General features: G+C 38.2%; 1 protein-coding gene across 4 annotated transcripts; it reads left to right on the top strand.

Annotated features, from left to right (window-relative positions):
• The first annotated feature begins 723 nt into the window (after positions 1-723).
• On the top strand, positions 724-18,068 carry LOC306868904 (ubiquitin-conjugating enzyme E2 Z). Of its 4 annotated transcripts, none has more exons than XM_079415366.1 (7): positions 724-1,320; positions 2,529-2,601; positions 12,702-12,889; positions 13,176-13,287; positions 13,394-13,506; positions 14,251-14,341; positions 15,829-18,068. In XM_079415366.1, exons 1-7 carry the CDS (start codon positions 1,019-1,021, stop codon positions 16,003-16,005), a joined length of 1,056 nt encoding a protein of 351 aa, XP_079271492.1. In that variant the 5' UTR covers positions 724-1,018; the 3' UTR covers positions 16,006-18,068. The 4 variants fall into 4 exon arrangements, with proteins under 4 accessions (XP_079271492.1, XP_079271493.1, XP_079271494.1 ...); XM_079415367.1 differs by having other exon boundaries at positions 728-1,320; positions 14,254-14,341; positions 15,829-18,062; XM_079415368.1 differs by lacking the exons at positions 12,702-12,889; positions 13,176-13,287; positions 13,394-13,506; positions 14,251-14,341; positions 15,829-18,068 and adding an exon at positions 4,839-6,177 and having other exon boundaries at positions 777-1,320; positions 2,529-4,686.
• Positions 18,069-18,930: the final 862 nt, after the last annotated feature.

Raw genomic sequence — 18,930 nt, forward strand, 5'->3', positions numbered from 1 at the left:
GCCATGGTTACCTGTTAAATATTTTGTGGGCACTCAGTATTGAGGTTATCCTGTCTGTCATAAGAGGAGCTTTCCAAACTATCATGGGCAAACTCTCTTTTGTTCGTGTTAGGACGGACTTGATTAAAAATACCCAGGCTTAAAGATTCATTTGCATTGACGGTTCTTAAATGTGCATCAGCGACCAGTGTAGTCCGACACCGGTCCTCTTAAGTAAAACCAAAAAAGCATCCCAAATGTAATGACTCTTATGAACTGATTCATTTTAGTCAATCATACGTATATATAAATAAACCTTGCTGCGTAACCGAGACTTGCATTTTATTGCTCTTCTGTTGGTTTTGATTGCTTTTGTTGCCCTTATATGCATAAAAGCGTCTGCTAAATGGCTAAACAAATCAAATCGAGCGCGACTAATGTAGTCCGATTCTCTAACAAATGACTCTTATGAACCGATTCATTTTGGTGAGTAAATACAGCGACCAATATGATCCGATTCCTTTTAATGAATCAAAACACGAATTAATACGCCCCACTGAACCTCACTTTACCGTTTGACTCCAAATAAACCAATAATGGTTACTGTACTTGAATGTTTTCATGTGGCAATTTGACGTGTAGTTTAAAAACACATTATTTAGAGGTTTGTTAAGCAGATAAATGCCGAAAGAATCGTTTGAATCTCCTCCAGGAGTGCACCGCTAGATGGCACTGTTTCCTTCTAAACGAGGAGGAAGTGAGGAGAAACGAAACAACGCTGATAAACAGGCCAGGCCACACGAGGAGAAATTAACTTATAAACGCGTCTCCGAGCTCAGCTTCGGATACTAGGTTAAAATCAGCGCTGTTTTCGCCGTTAGGTTGTTATAGTTGAGGTCGCAAGCGGGGAAAGAGGAGAATATGTAGGAGTCATTTCTCTCTTCCTGCCCTCCTCCACTTACCTCCGAGCGAGGAGAAACAGAAACTGCATTGGAAACGGATTGATCTGACAGCGGCTCCCTCGGTCAGTTCCTCGACGATGGCGGATAGCGTTGGGGAGGAGGCCAACGGCTCTGTGGGGACGGCGCAGCTGTCCGCGAGTTTGGGTAATTCGGTACCGGGCCACTCATCAGCCTCGCCGTCTCCCGCAGACACCGGCCTGGTCGAGCCCTCGGTCCCCGTGGTGGCCGTTCCTCCGTCCCTGCCGACCGGTATCGTGTCAGGGGTCCAGGCCGGAGCGGGCCTCCTGTCCCAAATTCACGCCACCTCCTGGGATCCCACTCTGAGCACCGACTGGGACAACGAGAAGGCGTCTCAGCAGTGCATTCTCCGGATAAAAAGGTTAATGTCGGGCTCACATATAGCGCTGTGTTTGTTTTGGGTAACGTTAATGATAATATTTGCATTGTTTGTTTACTTTCCGGTCCAAACGTAAGGCGTGTGTGTCAGAAAGCTGAGTAAACACAAACTATCCGATTTAATATTTCACTGCTCAAACTGCTCGATTTTGATTCTCGGCACATTATATATGTGACACTGGACCACAAAACCAGTTATAAGGGTCTTTTTTTGTAATTGAGATTTATACATCATCTGAAAGCTGAATAAATAATTCACCATTTACATAAAACATTAATAAAAAAAACAACGATGTGTATATTTGATATTTGGCTGCAGCTATTTGAAAGTCTGGAATGAGGTGAGGTGCAAAAAAAAATCGCCTTTAAAGTTGTCCAGTTCTTATCAATGCATATTACTTATCAAAAAATAAGTTTTGATATATTTACGGTAGGACATTTACAAAATATCTCAATGGAACATGATCTTTACTTAATATCCTAATGATTTTTGGCATAAAAACAAATAGATAATTTTGAACCATACAAAGTATTTTTGGCTATTGCTACAAATATATCCCAGCGACTGTAAGTCCCTTTGGATAAAAGTGTCTGCTAAATAACTAAACGTAATGTAAATCTAATGAATATTTATATATTATTTTTTTATAATGTAATTTTGTAGTTTGGTTGGTACCTTTCTTTAGAAAACCACCAAATAATGGCATTTATCAGTAGAACAGGGAACTTTTTAAGTAGAAAAAAAAAAGATTATTGAATATCTGTAAAATATTGCTCAAACCAACAAACAGTCATTCGCTACTATCCTGGCATGCCGAAACATTTTCCAGCCAAATGTTGCAAGCAGATTAATCTATCATAGGCGACTGTATTTACAAGACACAATGTTGCCACTCTGGGGAATTATCACTTGGCAGTGACTTTGGCCTGGGCATAAAGAGAGAGATGTCCCTGGAGGACTAATAATGGAGATGTGGACACAAGACGAAAGCACTCGGTGACAATGAGTCAGTTATGTTTGTGTATTTTCTCTCTTAATCCAGGCATTCAATGATCTGGTTGGGAATTTTTGTGACTTCTGCTTCCTCCTTGTGTTTTGACAAAAATGGTGCATTATCCGACCAATGTTTCTTCATATTAGTGAAGTCTCTGTGTTTGTAATCATTCTCTTCTCTTCTTCTCTTCATTTAGAGACATTATGTCCATTTATAAAGAACCTCCTCCAGGTATGTTTGTGGTTCCTGATCCTCATGACATGACCAAGGTAAGCATCAGCATACTTCTCCCTCACAATTATGGTGATATTTCTGTTCTCTGTTCCTTCGATCCTTCCTTCTATTGTTATATTCTTACTAAACAATGAAGGCATTAATTGCATGTGCACAGATGAATTATTAGGTTTCATGGACAATACTTTTACAGTATCATTCTTGATTAATGTTAATTACAATATATGCACTACTTAAGTTCAGGGTCAGTATGATTTTTATTTTTTGAAAGAAATTAATACTTTTATTCAGCTTGGATGCGTTAAATTGACCAAAAGTGACAGTGAAGACTTCAATTGTTACAAAAAAAAAATTTGCATGCGGTTCTTTTGAATTTTCAGTTCATCAAAGAGATTCTGAAAAAAGCTGCAGTTCTTGAACACTAAGTTGGCATTTACAATGATTTCTGAAGGATCATGTGACACTGAAAACTGGGGTAATGGCTGATGAAAATTCAGTTTTGCCATCACATGAATAATTTCACAGTATTTTTAATTAGAAAAGTTATTTTTGCACTGTAAAATCGTATAATATTACTGTTTTTACTGAATGTTTGATCAAATAAATGCAACCTTAGTAAGCATAAGAGACTTCTTTTAAAAACATTCAAATATTGAACTGACCCCAAACTTATAAACCAGGGGTGTCAAACTCAGTTCCTGGAGGGCCACAGCCCTGCAGATTTTAGCTCCAACACAAACCCTGTACAGGTTAGGGCTGGGCCGATAAACGATATCATATCGAATCGCGATAAAATTTATGTCGATAACGATGATGAGGTCTGGACATTTAAAAATTAGTGGAACCAGCGACGAAAGTGAAACTAACCTCGAGTTATTATCCAAAGATGATGAAATTGTTGACAAAAAAGGTAGCACGAATTCCGTCATTTGGAAGTGGTTTGGCTATCTGAAAAGTGACGAGGAGCAGACTAAAACGATCTGTAAAATATGTCGTTGGTTTGTGAAAACCAAGACTGGCAACACAACCAACCTATTCCATCACCTAAAAAAGTATCACCCAAACGATCACACTGAAAGCATGAGAATGCGGGCTGATGCTACTCCGTCAACAAGCAGGGCTAGCATCGGGGCTGTACCAAAGCAGAAATCGATCATGTCGTCCTTCGTGGCCATTAGGAGCAAGGATATAACCAGGGCTGTTTCTTACTTTATAGCGAAAGATATGATGCCCCTAAGCACAGTGGAAAGAGACGGGTTTAGGAAATTAGTTAAAGTGCTTGACTCCAGGTACGAACTCCCTGGCAGAAAATACTTTTCCAAAACTGCACTGCCTCAGCTATATGAAGAGTGCCGCGGAAAGCTGGAAAATACTTTGCCACTACCACCGACCTATGGTCCAGCCGCACATCCGAGCCATATATGAGCCTCACCATTCATTACATCGACAAGGAGTGGGGTCTGCAATCAAGATACTTGCAGACTGCATATTTTCCGGACGACCATACTGCGGAAATACTTTCTGCGGGTCTGGAGGATGCACTCGCATCTTGGGGCCTTAGCGAGGATCGTCATGTGTGCATCACAACGGCGCAAACATTGTCAAGGCTGTCTCACTTAAAAACTGGACTCGCCTACAGTGTTTTGGTCACCGGCTGCATCCATTGGTAAGTTAAGCATCTAAGAAAAGGTCAAGTTTTCAGTGCTAAAAACAGCATATGAGGATTTATAACACATCCTAATAGATTTCACAGCATTTAAGGCTATCACGTTTGACTGCATAATTTAGAAAATGCTGTCGTATTCACACTGCCCTAACAAACACCAACTCGCGTGTGGTTGTGCGCTGTATAGGCAGGGATAAATAAATGATCGTCTAGCCCTATTTGATAAAAATGCATATTAAGCATGTTAAATGTCATTAATGTTTTAAAATGTGAGTAATGCATCTATTCCACAATAATAACGTGATAATTTCTCATAATTCATTCAATTTTGATTCAGATACGTTTCTGTCGGCATTGAAGTTGTGATGACATGCTTAAGCCATTATGTCAGTTTATTGGGACAGTGTGAACTAGCCTTTAACTCAGAATCGTGGGATAAAAAGACAGCCCTAGTGTAAGTAGTCTAAATGTAGTTTCTCATTATTGATAACATTGTAATTTATCATCACAAAATACTTTTTATCATCACAAACAAGTAATTTTTATAATCATCTTTGCCTTGTAAAGATTCTAAACATATGCCTACACTGTTTTCTTCATCATCAGAGGGGAGTATGAGAGATCAGAGAATCCAGAGAGCCATGGGTGTGTGCAAAAAAGTGGTCAGTGCTTTTTCTTTCTCATGGAAAAAGAAACGAGAACTAGCGGCCACTCAAGAGGAGCTCAAGCTGCCAAAGCACAAATTGATCACGGAATCACCCACTAGGTGGGGGTCACGCCATGCAATGATAGCACGAGTGCTAGAGCAGGAGAAGGCCATTGCAAAAGTTTTATCAGCTGATAAAAAAAAAACAAGGCACTTGGCTCCTTTATGGCAGGACATTGACGTTCTGGAGTCTGTTTGCAAGGCTCTAAACCCACTTGCTGATTTCACTGATGCCCTTTCTGGTGAAGAATATGTGAGTGTGTCGTACCTGAAACCTGTACTGCATCTTTTCAGTGAGGAGCTCTTGAAACCTGTAGCTGATGACTCAGAGCTCACCAAGACTATCAAGGCTTCTGTCATCAGCTATCTGAATGAGAAATATGACAATGCTGCCACTGATGACCTTCTGAGCATAGCATGCCTTGTTGATCCTCGTTTTAAGACACAATACATCAAAGATGACAAGGCTGAGGCTGTAAAATCCAGAGCCGTGGCTCAGATGCTGGATGAATGTCAGAGCACATCGCAAGCTACTCCTGCATTCCCATCCACTGCACTGGGAGGAGGCAAAGGTGATGGTGCTGATGCTACACCAGCCAAATTGCAGAAGACGACATTGGGCAGCTTTTTCAAGAAGTCCTACACTAAGTCTGCTGCAACGTCTGATCTCACAGAACAGCAGGCTATTGAAGCTGAACTAAACGGCTACCTGCAAGCTCCTGATGCAGACAGCGAGACCAACCCCCTGGCATGGTGGAAGATCAATTCAGCAACATACCCCAGAGTGAGCATCCTGGCAAAACGTTACCCGTGTATTCCTGCCACTAGCTCACCCTCAGAGCGTGCTTTTAGCACAGGTGGTAATATTGTGTCCTGCAACAGGGCAGCTTTAAAGCCAGACACAGTGGACAGACTAGTCTTTTTGGCAAAAAACCTGTAAAAGTTTTACAAATTGTGTGTACTTGCTAGAAGTTGAATATTTTTATTTTACGTTTTGCACATTTAATCTACCTCTTAAAGCTGCACTGTGGACAGATTAATCTTTCTGGGAACAACAAACAAACTGTAATTGTGTTTCAAATGATGTTTACAATAGTTTTATGTTTACATTTTGGACATTTACTCTCATTTACCATCTTTTGTGACAACTTTTATTTTTAATTTATTTTAGTAAATTGTTTTAATTTTTAAGGCCAAATGTGTAATCTGTTTTTGTTAATAAACTATACTTTAAAATGTAATGTAATGAATCCTCAAATTTTTGTGGCTTTAGTCATTGCTGGGATACTCTTTTAAAGCTGGGAGCATTAACAACTTATATCGAAATATATATCGTTATCGTTCAATATGGAAATAAATTATCGAGATTACATTTTTGCCATATCGCCCAGCCCTGGTACAGGTGCATCTAAAAAAATTTGAATATCGTGAAAAAGTTCTTTTTTTTTTTTCCATGTAACTTATTTCAAAAAGTGAAACTTTCATATATTTTAGATTCATTGCATGTAAAGTAAAACATTTCAAGTTTTTTAAATTTTTTTATTTTGATGATTAGAGCTTACAGTTCATGAAAGTAAAAAATCCAGTATCTCAAAATATTAGAATATTTACATTTGAGTTTCAATTAATGACCATCCCTACAGTATAAATTATATCTCTCGTTCTTTGAAACCACAATAATGGGGAAGACTGCTGACTTGGCAATGGTCCAGAAGACGAACATTGACGCCCTCCACAAAGAGGGTAAGTCACAGAGGGTCATTACTGAAAGGTGTGGCTGTTCACAGAGTGCTGTATCAAAGCATATTAAATGCAAAATTGACTGGAAGGAAGAATTTGGGTTGGAAAAGGTGCACAAGCAACAGGGATGACCGCAAGCTTGAGAATACACTTGGGAGAGCTTCACAAGGAGTGGACTGAAGCTGGAGTCAGTGCATCAAGAGTCACCACGCTCAGACGTCTTCAGGAAAAGGGCTACCAAGCCACTTCTGAAACAGAAACAACGTCAGAAGTGTCTTACCTGGGTTGTGGAGAAAAAGAACTGGACTGTTGTTCAGTGGTCCAAAGTCCTCTTTTCAGATGAAAGTAAATGTTGCGTTTCATTTGGAAATCAAGGTCCCAGAGTCTGGAGGAAGAGTGGAGAGGCACAGAATCCATGTTGCTTGAAGTCCAGTGAGAAGTTTCCACAGTCAGAGATGATTTGGGCTGCCATGTCATCTGCTGGTGTTGGTCCACTGTGTTTTCTGAAGTCCACAGTCAACGCAGCCATCTATCAGGAAATTTAGAGCACTTCGTGCTTCCTTCTGCTGACAAGCTTTATGGAGATGCTGATTTCATTTTCCAGCAGGACTTGGCAGCTGCCCACACTGCCAAAGGTACCAAAAGCTGGTTCAATGACCATGGTGTTACTGTGCTTGATTGGCCAGCAAACTCACCTGACCTGAACCCCATAGGGGTATTGTCAAGAGGAAGATGAGAGACACCAGACCCAACAATGCAGATGACCTGAAGACCGCTATCAAAGCAACCTGAGCTTCCATTATACCTGAGCAGTGCCACAGGCTGATTGTCTCCATGCCACGCCGCATTGATGCAGTAATTCATGCAAAAGGAGCCCCAACCAAGTATTGAGTGTATGGAAATGAACATACTTTTCAGAAGCCTGACATTTCGGTTTAAAATATCCTTTTTTTTATTGATCTTATGTAATGTTAAATTTTTCTGAGACACTGAATTTTGGGTTTTCATTACCTGTAACCCATAATCATCAAAATTTCAAGAAATAAATGCTTGAAATATTTCACTCTGTGTAATGAATCTATATAATATATGGGTTTCACTTTCTGAAATGAGTGACAAAAAATATTGACCTTTTTCACGATATTCAAATTTTTTGAGATGTACCTGTAATTTTCAAATAAGCCTAAAGGGCATGATTAGCTAATGTCAGCTGGGTTTACTTAGGGTTGGAGCTAAACTCTGCAGACCTGTCCCGGAGGCCCCCCTGTCCTGCACCCTTATCTAACACACCTGATTCCACTCATCAGCTCGTTAGTAGAGACTGCAAGATCTAAATTGGGTGTGTCTGATTAGGGAGACATACAAAATGTGCAGGGCAGTGGGTCCTCCAGGACAGGTTTGGGAACCACTGCAGTGTAATGTTTTTTTTGTTTTTTAAATGTTTTAACAATTTATGTACAAGCATAAATTAACAATGAACTATGGTAAATAATGGTATAAAAATTTGCATTAAAGAGCCCCTATTATGGATTTTTGAAAAGTACCTTTCATGCAGTGTGTAACACAGCTCTAAGTGAATGAAAACATCCTGCAAAGTTTTAAATCTGAAAGTGCACCGTGTACAAAGTTATTGTCTCTCAAAAGAAAGAGTTGAGTCTGAATCATTGAAACGAGTTGTTTTTAAAACTAATCCCAAGCCGTTTCATGTCAACGTCAACATGAAACATTAGCATACTGCCCACCCACTTGTTGCACGCGCAGGCCTGGGAAAACGTGATTTTTGCGTTGGTCTGAATGAAAATGCAAATTCACTCTTTGCCACTTGATGCCTCATTTGGAGCGTTAGAAGCTCACAAACACTGCTTTAAATGAAATCGACCAATCACCGCAGATTAGCGTCACGCAAAGGAGAGGTTTGGAAAAATGAATCGTTTGGGAGTCGTTGAGCAAATAAGGTAAAAATAAATGCATATTATAAGAAAATGAAAGTGTTTTTTGACCTTGCATGCATGTCAACCTGTTGCTGGGGACTCCCAAAACCAAAATATGAACCTTTCATTACCCATAATAGGGGCACTTTAACCTAAATGAACAAATGCTGAAAGTATTGGGAAAATGTCGTGGAAATTGCTGTAGTGAATGTACAGGTGCTGGTCATAAAATTAGAATATCATGAATATATTTCAGTAATACCATTCAAAAAGTGAAACTTGTATATTAGATTCATTCATTACACACAGACTGATATATTTCAAATGTTTATTTCCTTTAATTTTGATGATTATAACTGACAACTAATGAAAGTCCCAACTTTTCAATTCAATTCAAGTTTATTTGTATAGCGCTTTTTACGATACAAATCGTTGCAAAGCAGCTCTACAGGAATTTAAGTTTCCACAATATATTTATATATTGCAGAACCTTAATATATTTGACTTATGGCAAAATTTGGTAATTCTGTATGTTGTCTGAGCATTGGCATCCTCCGAAGTCCTTTCTCAGGTGTTCGGCCATCTCAGATCATTTAAGGGTTGGATCCAGACTGAAGCTTCTGTAATTCCTAGTTACCACGGGATGTTAATCAGAAACAGAGAAACAAATAGAGACATAATTAGCGTAGCTGCTGTTCCATCTAAGCAAAAATGATTTGTTCAACCCAAGCTAAAGAATAATAATAAACGTACATTTGATCAGATATAACTGCAGTACAAGATTATAAGATGCATTATGTGAATGCTTGGCTACAGAGATGTGTCTTTAATCTAGATTTAAATAGAGTGTGTCTGAACCCCGAACGTTATCAGGAAGGCTATTCCAGAGTTTGGGAGCCAAATGTGAAAAATCTCTACCTCCTTTAGTGGACTTTGCTATCCTAGGTACTACCAAAAGTCCAGAGTTTTGCAACCTTAGGGAGCGGGTTGGATTATAGCGTGGTAGAAGACAAGTTAGGTACGCGGGAGCTAAACCATTTAGGGCCTTATAGGCAAGTAATAATACTTTGTAAATGATACGGAACTGAATGGGTAGCCAGTGCAGAGACTGTAAAATTGGGGTAATATGATCATATTATATTAATGAGTGGGACTTATAAATGAATGGGACTTACATACCATTTGTCTTTGTCTTTAGTATTCCTTTTACTCACTTATACACTTTACTGCACTGCACAGCACACGGACACTTTATCACTGACATACACTTTACTTTTTATAGAATCATATTCTATTTTTATTCCTCATATCTATTTTTATTCTCATATCTATTTGTTATTTTATTTTATTGCTAGTTTATTTCTGTATATATGTTTACTGTACTTTTTCTATTTGTATTTTTGTAAACTTGGTTTTTCTTAATTTTGTTGGACAATTTGTTGGACAGTCGTACAATACATTTCACTACATGTCGTACTACGTATGTATATGTATGTGACAAATAAAATTTGAATTTGAATATTTTCTTGACCTGGTAAGAACTCTAGCCGCTGCATTTTGGACTATCTGTAGCTTGTTTATTGAAGATGCAGGACAACCACCTAGCAGTGCATTACAATAGTCCAGTCTAGAGGTCATGAATGCATGAACTAGCTTTTCTGCATCAGAAACAGGTAGCATGTTTCGAAGCTTGGCAATGTTTCTAAGATGGAAGAATGCTGTTTTTGTAACATGGGAAATATGATTTTCAAAGGACAAGGTGCTGTCTAATATAACACTCAGATTTTTGACTTTAGAGGATGTGACAGTGCATCCATCTAGTTGCAAATTGTAATCCAAGAGATTCTGTGTACTGTTTTTTGGTCCAATAAGTAATATCTCTGTCTTATCTGAATTTAATAGGAGGAAATTATTGGTCATCCAATCTTTTAAATTTTTTACACAATCTATTAGCTTAGTTTAGAAGTTTCATCTGGTCTTGTTGAGATATATAGTTGAGTATCATCAGCATAACAATGAAAACTAATCCCGTATTTTCTAATAATAGTACCAAGAGGCAACATGTATATTGAAAATAGCAGAGGACCTAGGACAGATCCTTGTGGTACTCCATACTTTACTGGTGATAATTGTGATGACTCTCCTTTTAAATGAACAAAGTGGTAGCGATCGGACAGGTAGGATCTAAACCATCTTAAAGCCTGCCCTTGAATACCAGTATAGTTTTGTAATCGATCTATGAGTATATCATGGTCTATAGTGTCGAACGCAGCACTAAGATCAAGTAATAATAGCAATGAGATGCAGCCTTGGTCTGAAGCAAGAAGTCAGTCATTTGTAATTTTAACAAGTGCAGTTTCTGTACTATGGTGAGGCCTGAAACCTGACTGAAATTCTTCATAGAGATCATTTTTTTGCAAGAAGGAGCACAATTGAGCAGACACAACTTTTTCTAAAATTTTAGACATAAACGGAAGATTTGAAATGGGTCTGTAATTTGCCAGGTCATTAGAATCTAGTTGTGGTTTCTTAATAAGAGGCTTAATAACCGCCAGCTTGAATGGTTTTGGGACGTGACCTAAAGATAACAATGAGTTAATAATATTGAGAAGCAATATCAGTATCTCAGAAAATTAGAATATTGTGAAAATGTTCAATATTGAAGACACCTGGTGACACACTCTAATCAGCTAATTAACTCAAAACACCTGCAAAAGCCTTTAAATGGTCTCTCAGTCTAGTTCTGTAGGCTACACAATCATGGGGAAGACTGCTGACTTGACAGTTGTCCAAAAGACGACCATTGACACCTTGCACAAGGAGGGCAAGACACAAAAGGTCATTGCTAAAGAGGCTGGCTGTTCACAGAGCTCTGTGTCCAAGCACATTAATAGAGAGGCGAAGGGAAGGACAAGATGTGGTGGAAAAAAAGTGTACAAGCAATAGGGATAACCGCACCCTGGAGAGGATTATGAAACAAAACCCATTCAAAAATGTGGGGGAGATTCACAAAGAGTGGACTGCAGCTGGAGTCAGTGCTTCAAGAAACACCACGCACAGACGTATGCAAGACATGGGTTTCAGCTGTCGCATTCCTTGTGTCAAGCCACTCTTGAACAAGAGACAGCGTCAGAAGCGTCTTGACTGGACTGCTGCTGAGTGGTCCAAAGTTATGTTCTCTGATGAAAGTAAATTTTGCATTTCCTTTGGAAATCAAGGTCCCAGAGTCTGGAGGAAGAGAGGAGAGGCACGTAATCCACGTTGCTTGAGGTCCAGTGTAAAGTTTCCACAGTCATTGATGGTTTGGGGTGCCATGTCATCTGCTGGTGTTGGTCCATTGTGTTTTCTGAGGTCCAAGGTCAACCAGGAACTTTTAGAGCACTTCATGCTTCCTGCTGCTGACCAACTTTATGGAGACGCAGATTTCATTTTCCAACAGGACTTGGCACCTGCACACACTGCCAAAGCTACCAGTACCTGGTTTAAGGACCATGGTATCCCTGTTCTTGATTGGCCAGCAAACTCGCCTGACCTTAACCCCATAGAAAACCTATGGGGTATTGTGAAGAGGAAGATGCAATATGCCAGACCCAACAATTCAGAAGAGCTGAAGGCCACTATCAGAGCAACATGGGCTCTCATAACACCTGAGCAGTGCCACAGACTGATCGACTCCATGCCACGCCGCATTGCTGCAGTAATCCAGGCCAAAGGAGCCCCAACTAAATATTGAGTGCTGTACATGCTCATACTTTTCATGTTCATACTTTTCAGTTGGCCAACATTTCTAAAAATCTTTTTTTTTTTTTTTTGCATTGGTCTTAATTGATATTCTAATTTTCTGAGATACTGAATTTGGGACTTTCATTTGTTGTCAGTTATAATCATCAAAATTAAAGGAAATAAACATTTTGAAATATATCAGTCTGTGTGTAATGAATGAATCTAATATACAAGTTTCACTTTTTGAATGGTATTACTGAAATCAACTTTTTCATGATATTCTAATTTTATGACCAGCACCTGTATGTCTCTGGTTATTCTCCCTGTAGTGGTTTGGAATAAACCGTCTCCCTTCTCGTGTCTCCACAGATTCACGCCCTCATCACTGGCCCCTTCGACACACCATATGAAGGTGGCTTCTTCCTCTTCCTGTTCCGCTGTCCTCCTGACTACCCCATCCACCCTCCACGTGTTAAACTAATCACCACCGGACACAACACTGTTCGTTTCAACCCCAACTTCTACCGCAACGGCAAAGTTTGCCTCAGCATCCTTGGGTAAGAATGATTTCTTTTTGTGATTGGATTCCCACATATATTTTACTTGGCCACGTTTAGTTCCAAAATTGAGGCTTGTTTATACCAAGGACAATATATTTTAATATTAAGTCTAATTGAGAATAGGTAAGTCTGCACCACATCCATAATGATAACGAGACATGATCAATAATGTAGTTTTTTTTTGTTTTCTGTTAATGAATGATAATAATATAGTTAACACAGTTGTAGCTAGCTTTATCATCCTTGTTGTGATCCTGATTTTGATCGCTGTTTCTTTCCACAGCACTTGGACTGGTCCAGCGTGGAGTCCCGCCCAGAGCATCTCCTCTGTTCTCATTTCCATACAGTCCCTAATGACAGAGAACCCTTACCACAATGAGCCAGGCTTTGAGCAGGTACTCCAGCTCCCACAATGCATTCTTAGTCTCTAAAGCCTTGATGTGGTCCTCCTGTAATCTGTGATTTGCTGTCGTTTATTTTGCACTGTCGTCTGTTTGCTAGGAAAGACATCCAGGTGACAGCAAAAACTATAACGAGTGTATCCGCCATGAGACCATGCGAGTTGCAGTGTGTGATATGCTAGAGGGCAAAGTGCCGTGTCCCGATGCCTTGTGGTGAGTGATTATCCCTCGAAAATTTTGCATAATCAGGGTTATTTTTAAAGCGCTTGTAGTCCATACCAAACCTCTCTAAGTATTACTATTAGTGGTGCACAAATTTAGCAACCAATCATTGTTTTCACTCTTTTGACGGTGTCAGTGTGCTCACAAATGTGTGGATTCTGGTGCTGGATTAAGAATATTGATTTCTCATTTTGAATTAATAGCTTTTAATGTTATCATGAAATGCAAAAAGAGAACTGATTTTGCCGCTTTTTAATGTAATGTAACCGATCTCTGTATAGACACCTCCGTTTAAGCGGCACATGAACGGATCCTCTCTTCTGCTTCACTAGCACGAAATAAACTTTAATGAACATTAGATGATATGTTGAAGGAAACTGAAATGTAAATTGTCTCAAGTAATCATTCGATGAGTGTTTCAACGGCAAATAATGTGTCAGTAAAACTGCTTACAATGTTACATTTAGCTCAAGAAAGACATTCAATGTCCAAACTGACTAGAGTTTTATTTAACCTTCATGTATGTTTGAATAAATCTGTCATGAAAACAAGTTTGAGTGTTTATCATTAAACTAATTTGATCAGTTTGATTTTTTTTAAATGACGTTTATTTTCTATTTTGTTTTTCGGCTGAATGAAAACTTCAATTTTGGGTGTCAGTGTTTCTGTAAAAAAGTTAATTGCTTATTCTTCTTTATTGAACACCCTTATAAGAGCATTGTTTTTCTATACTAGTAGCGTGATGGAGAAATCCTTCCTGGAGTACTATGATTTCTATGAGGGGGTCTGCAAAGAACGTCTGCATCTCCAAGGACAGAACATGCAGGTGTGTTTGCAAATGTTCTTTGCTACATTTCACATTGCGCATTATTATTTGTCATTTTGGTTGTCGTCATAACATTAGAAGTATAACCTTATGCAAACGTCGAGCATTGTGACATGACAAACATTCCTGTTCGCTGCGGTGAGTCATTCACGTCAGCATTTACAGAAGACCAGCGGGGACAAAGAACCGCACCTCTGAGTGAAGAGCTGGGCTGAATCACTCCGCACAGCTTCTATTCACCAGCAGCCATTTCTGTGGGATTTCCAGAGTTCTTATTGTCTTCAAGTCACGCTATAAATCACTTTTCAGGCATTTTGTAGTCGTGTCGCACATAGTTAAGTGGAGCTCAGATAGTGATTGAATTTTCTTGTCTTTGTGTGATTTGTTCTTAACTTTTCTATAGTGTTATGAGATTATTATTAGTAACCACTGATCTGTATAAATGATCTATCATTGATCAGTGATTGTAACATGTTTACATTTTACTGAAAGGGTTTAACGAATTCTCCTATGCTAAAATGAGCATAAGAAACTAAAAGAAGTTTCTTATGCTCATCCTGACTGCACAAAAATACAGTAATATTATTATTATTACAAATTAAACTGTTTTCTATTAAATATATATATATATATATATATATATATATATATATATATGTGTGTGTGTGTGTGTGTGTGTATATGTGACCCTGGAGCACAAAACCAGTCTTAAGTCGCTGGGGTATATTTGTAGCAATAGCCAAAAATACATTGTATGGGTCAAAATTATTGATTTTTCTTTTATGCCAAAAATCACAGTAATATGCATTGCTAAGAACTTCATTTGGACAGCTTTAAAGGTGATTTTCTCAATATTTAATAAATTTTTTCTGCACCCTCAGATTCCAGGTTTTCAAATAGTTGTATCTCGGCCAAATATTGTCCGATCATAACAAACCATACACCAATGGAAAGCTTAATTATTCAGCTTTCAGTTTGTTAATCTCAATTTCGAAATTGTGATCCAGGGTCACATCATTACTCCAGTCTTCAGTGTCACATGATTCTTCGGAAATCATTCTAATATGACGATTTGCTGCTCAAAAAGCATTTCTTTTTATTAATGTCGAAAACAGTTGTGCTCTTGATTTTTGTGAAAACAGATTCTTTTTTTCAGGATTCTTTGAATAAAAAAGTTCAAAAGGAACTAGAAATCTATCATAACATTGTAAATGTCCTTACTGTCACTTTTGATCCGTTTATTTCCAGCATTCTTGCTGAATTAAAGTATTTGTTACTTTCCAAGGACCCCAATCTTTAAATGGGGGTGTATATATAATTAACAAATTAGTGATTTTAGTTTTCTTTTTCTATGTTAGTTTTCTGTTAATTTTTTTGTTTTATCTGTTTTGGTACTTGGCATCTTAGTTTGGTTAAATATCCTAAATGCCCTGTTCCTCCCTTTTTGTTCTCCGTCGAATGTATATATTTTGTTCTATTTCTTGCAGGATCCTTTTGGGGAGAAGAGAGGTCGTTTTGACTACCAGGGTCTGTTGACCCGTCTCAGAGCCATCCAGAGGCGATTGCGGGAAAAGTGCCCGCCAGAGGACAACGATGGTGACTCTGACTCAGACACCAGCTCATCCGGCACCGATCCGGACAGTCAGGGCAGCTCACAGCCTTAGAGTGCCCTCTATAGGGGTGCAAAGCAAGCAAGGTTAGACCGTTCCCCTTTACCTGCAGCGCCGGACTCCTCTCAAGCGAGCACAGATGTAAGGAGTGCTGAAAATCCAGGCGATTCTACTGACCGAGGACAGAGTTTCAGTCTCATCCGATTAGTTAATATTTTTCCTCTTGCTACTTGTGTGCTGGCCAGTGGCTGCCTCTTGTTTTTCTGTTTTGTTTTCTTCCCCCTAATGGAGAAGAGGTTCAGTCTGGAGGGGGAATGAGGTGTATAGATGTATGTGTGCGTGTGTACATTTGTAAGTGACAAAGATGTATACGCCGGCTTCTCAGCAGTTCATCACAGCCTCAGCTTTTTGAGTCCCAAGTTTCTCTGTCCCTTCCTGCATCCAGTGTAAAGCTAACAGAAACCAAGTCATCGTACTAAATCAAATAATTAATGATGATAATAAAACGACTCTTAAAACAAACCGGTTTACTTGCAAGTCCACACATTTCGCACTTAGTTTTTGTTCCTCTTTCTAAAACATTTTATTTCACTCACGAAATCATAAATTGAGATACAAATTCATAATGAATCGAGTACCACACTTTGCAACTTAAAAAAAATGTATATATAATTGTTCATAGAGAAGTTTTATTTTAATGTTCTTAAAATGCTATTGAACTGTCGAGCGCTTATGGGAACGGTTGCCTTTTGAGTGTCGTCGACTTGTTGGAAATACAGTTTCGTTTGGTGTCTCTAATCGTGAAGGTGTCGAGTGTCAAATGAGACATCTGTTCTGTTATTGTTCTGGGAATAACCTCGAATTTTCAACAAGCTCGAAACTTACTTTTGCTCACTTTTCATGGTTATTTTACTCGTAATGCTTAGACAGCAATTCCACTCCAGCCTCCGCTTTTAAAGTGTCCCTCGATACTGCTACAAATGTCCTTCTGTTTACCGGGGATACTGTGGCCACTGGTGTCCTCATATGCAACAGGATGAAGCTGCCTAGTACAGATTGGGGGAAGAGGAATGGGATAATACTCAACCGTTACCTGACACCGTGGTTCATGACTATCTATGCTCCTAAATATTTTACAAAAATCTATTGCAATCCATCCCTTTAAATAGCAGGCATATAGTTTTCCACAGCATGCTAAACACAAACTGACAGCCTTTAGTATTTTGTATACATGTATAATTCTAATGCATTTTATTCATGACCAAGCAGATTACATATAGTCTTATATTAAGTGAACCACAAAACAACTCTTTTAACAAAGTTTTGCATTCTCCGATGGGCCCTAGCACAGTCGTGAGGTTTTGCATGTGCTAGCATTTTGAAGCAGTTGATTTCTCTCAAGTGCAAGAGAATGTATTCTGGTCTAGAACATCATATTTTGATAAGACAACACTGTTTGGTTGCTTGATTGTTTGTTTTGAATGAAAAATTTGACTCTTGAGTCTGTTTCTCTTCTAGAGCGCCCTGCAACAGGAAACGGCTCCCTGACTATGAGTTTGTGATGTACTAATGCTTTTCCCTGGTTAGCAAAATGAGAATGAATTATGTAAATAATTAATGTATCGATCAGTTGCAACTGTAATGAGAAAATATATATAAATCTGATTCTGATTACATGTGCCTCTCTTTGATTTCATTTCTTTCCTCAATTTACTATTTTAATCATTCAAAATTGCAGTGGGAGTGTATTTTTGAAGTTCACATGTTAATTTTATGAATTTCTATAAGCCCTAGTTTATATAGACGTGTGTGTGTGTGTGTGTATATATATATATATATGTAAGTGTGTAAGATTTTTATTTTTTGGGAGGGGGTTGGGTGGTATCAGATAACAATCAAAATAGCTATTTTTGCATGTGTATATTATTTCCAGACTTTTTTGATTCGATGTTAATGATTACATTTAGAAAGTATATGCATTCTGTTGTCGAACAGATTTGGCTCTATGTGGGATCATCTTAATCTACAAATGTATTTGTATAAATAAATTATAAGTTGCTCACTTCTATAGAGTTTTATACAGGGTTTGTCAAAACCAATAAATTACTAAAAATGTTTTTTATAATAGAGTTCATATATTTCTAAAACATTTTGTGACTGATTTGGACACTTTGGAATTTAATTTAAATATCTTGAGTGCCACTGTTTTGTGCAAATTAGATCAATTTATATATTTTTTTTTAAACACATTTTGGGTACAAAAAATGTTCCTTGTGTTATTTTAAACTCTCATTAATCTGACACAATCAAACATCTGAAATGGTGGAATTAATAATGGAATCCAACCCTGTGTGTGTATAACGCTTGCGGTAGGAACACTGCTAAAACATTGTGGAGCTGTCATTAGAGGGCGGTAGTGTGTAGCTTTTGTCACCACAGACCTTGAGCCAACTGTATCATAATGAAAATAAAACTGTTAATCAGCGTGAAAGACTGGAATTACCAAAGTTCTGAACTGTTGATGATTTTTAAATTGCTAGATGTGCTTAATGAGGCAGTTTCTGTGTGTAAACCGTATAGAATAGTTATGTAAATAACATAGCCTACCATTAAAAAAAATTAACTACAAAATTGACACTGGGGTGGTACCCTTTCAAAACTACTTATATGTACACTTTAGGTACTAATATGTACTTTTAAAGTTTTAATATGTATCTTTAGGGGTAAATAATGTACAAATATGTACTTTTTTAGCTTTTGTACAGTCACAGCTTTGTATTTTTTTTTTTTTTGAGAGAGAGAGAAACTCTTAAAAATAAAAGTGACCACAAAATTACTAACAAACACATTGATAAGCATAAAAGAAAAAAAGGTATGAAATTTATGTCACAGAGATTACACCTTTAACTTTACTTCTTTTTTTCTGTGCCCTCCAGGGTCAAACGTGTTCTGGTGTGAAACTAATAGTTGTATGTGAAG

Source organism: Barbus barbus, assembly GCF_936440315.1.
Source record: "Barbus barbus genome assembly, chromosome: 4".
Lineage (NCBI taxonomy): Eukaryota > Metazoa > Chordata > Actinopteri > Cypriniformes > Cyprinidae > Barbus > Barbus barbus.

What these genes read in the sequence shown, in the direction of transcription:
- LOC306868904 (XM_079415366.1), top strand. Translation starts at nt 1,019, where the DNA reads ATGGCGGATAGCGTTGGGGAGGAGGCCAACGGCTCTGTGGGGACGGCG. An exon ending in ATCCTCATGACATGACCAAG is followed by an intron (nt 2,602 to 12,701) that starts GTAAGCATCAGC and finishes GTGTCTCCACAG; the next exon opens with ATTCACGCCCTCATCACTGG. An exon ending in CCGTGTCCCGATGCCTTGTG is followed by an intron (nt 13,507 to 14,250) that starts GTGAGTGATTAT and finishes TTTCTATACTAG; the next exon opens with TAGCGTGATGGAGAAATCCT.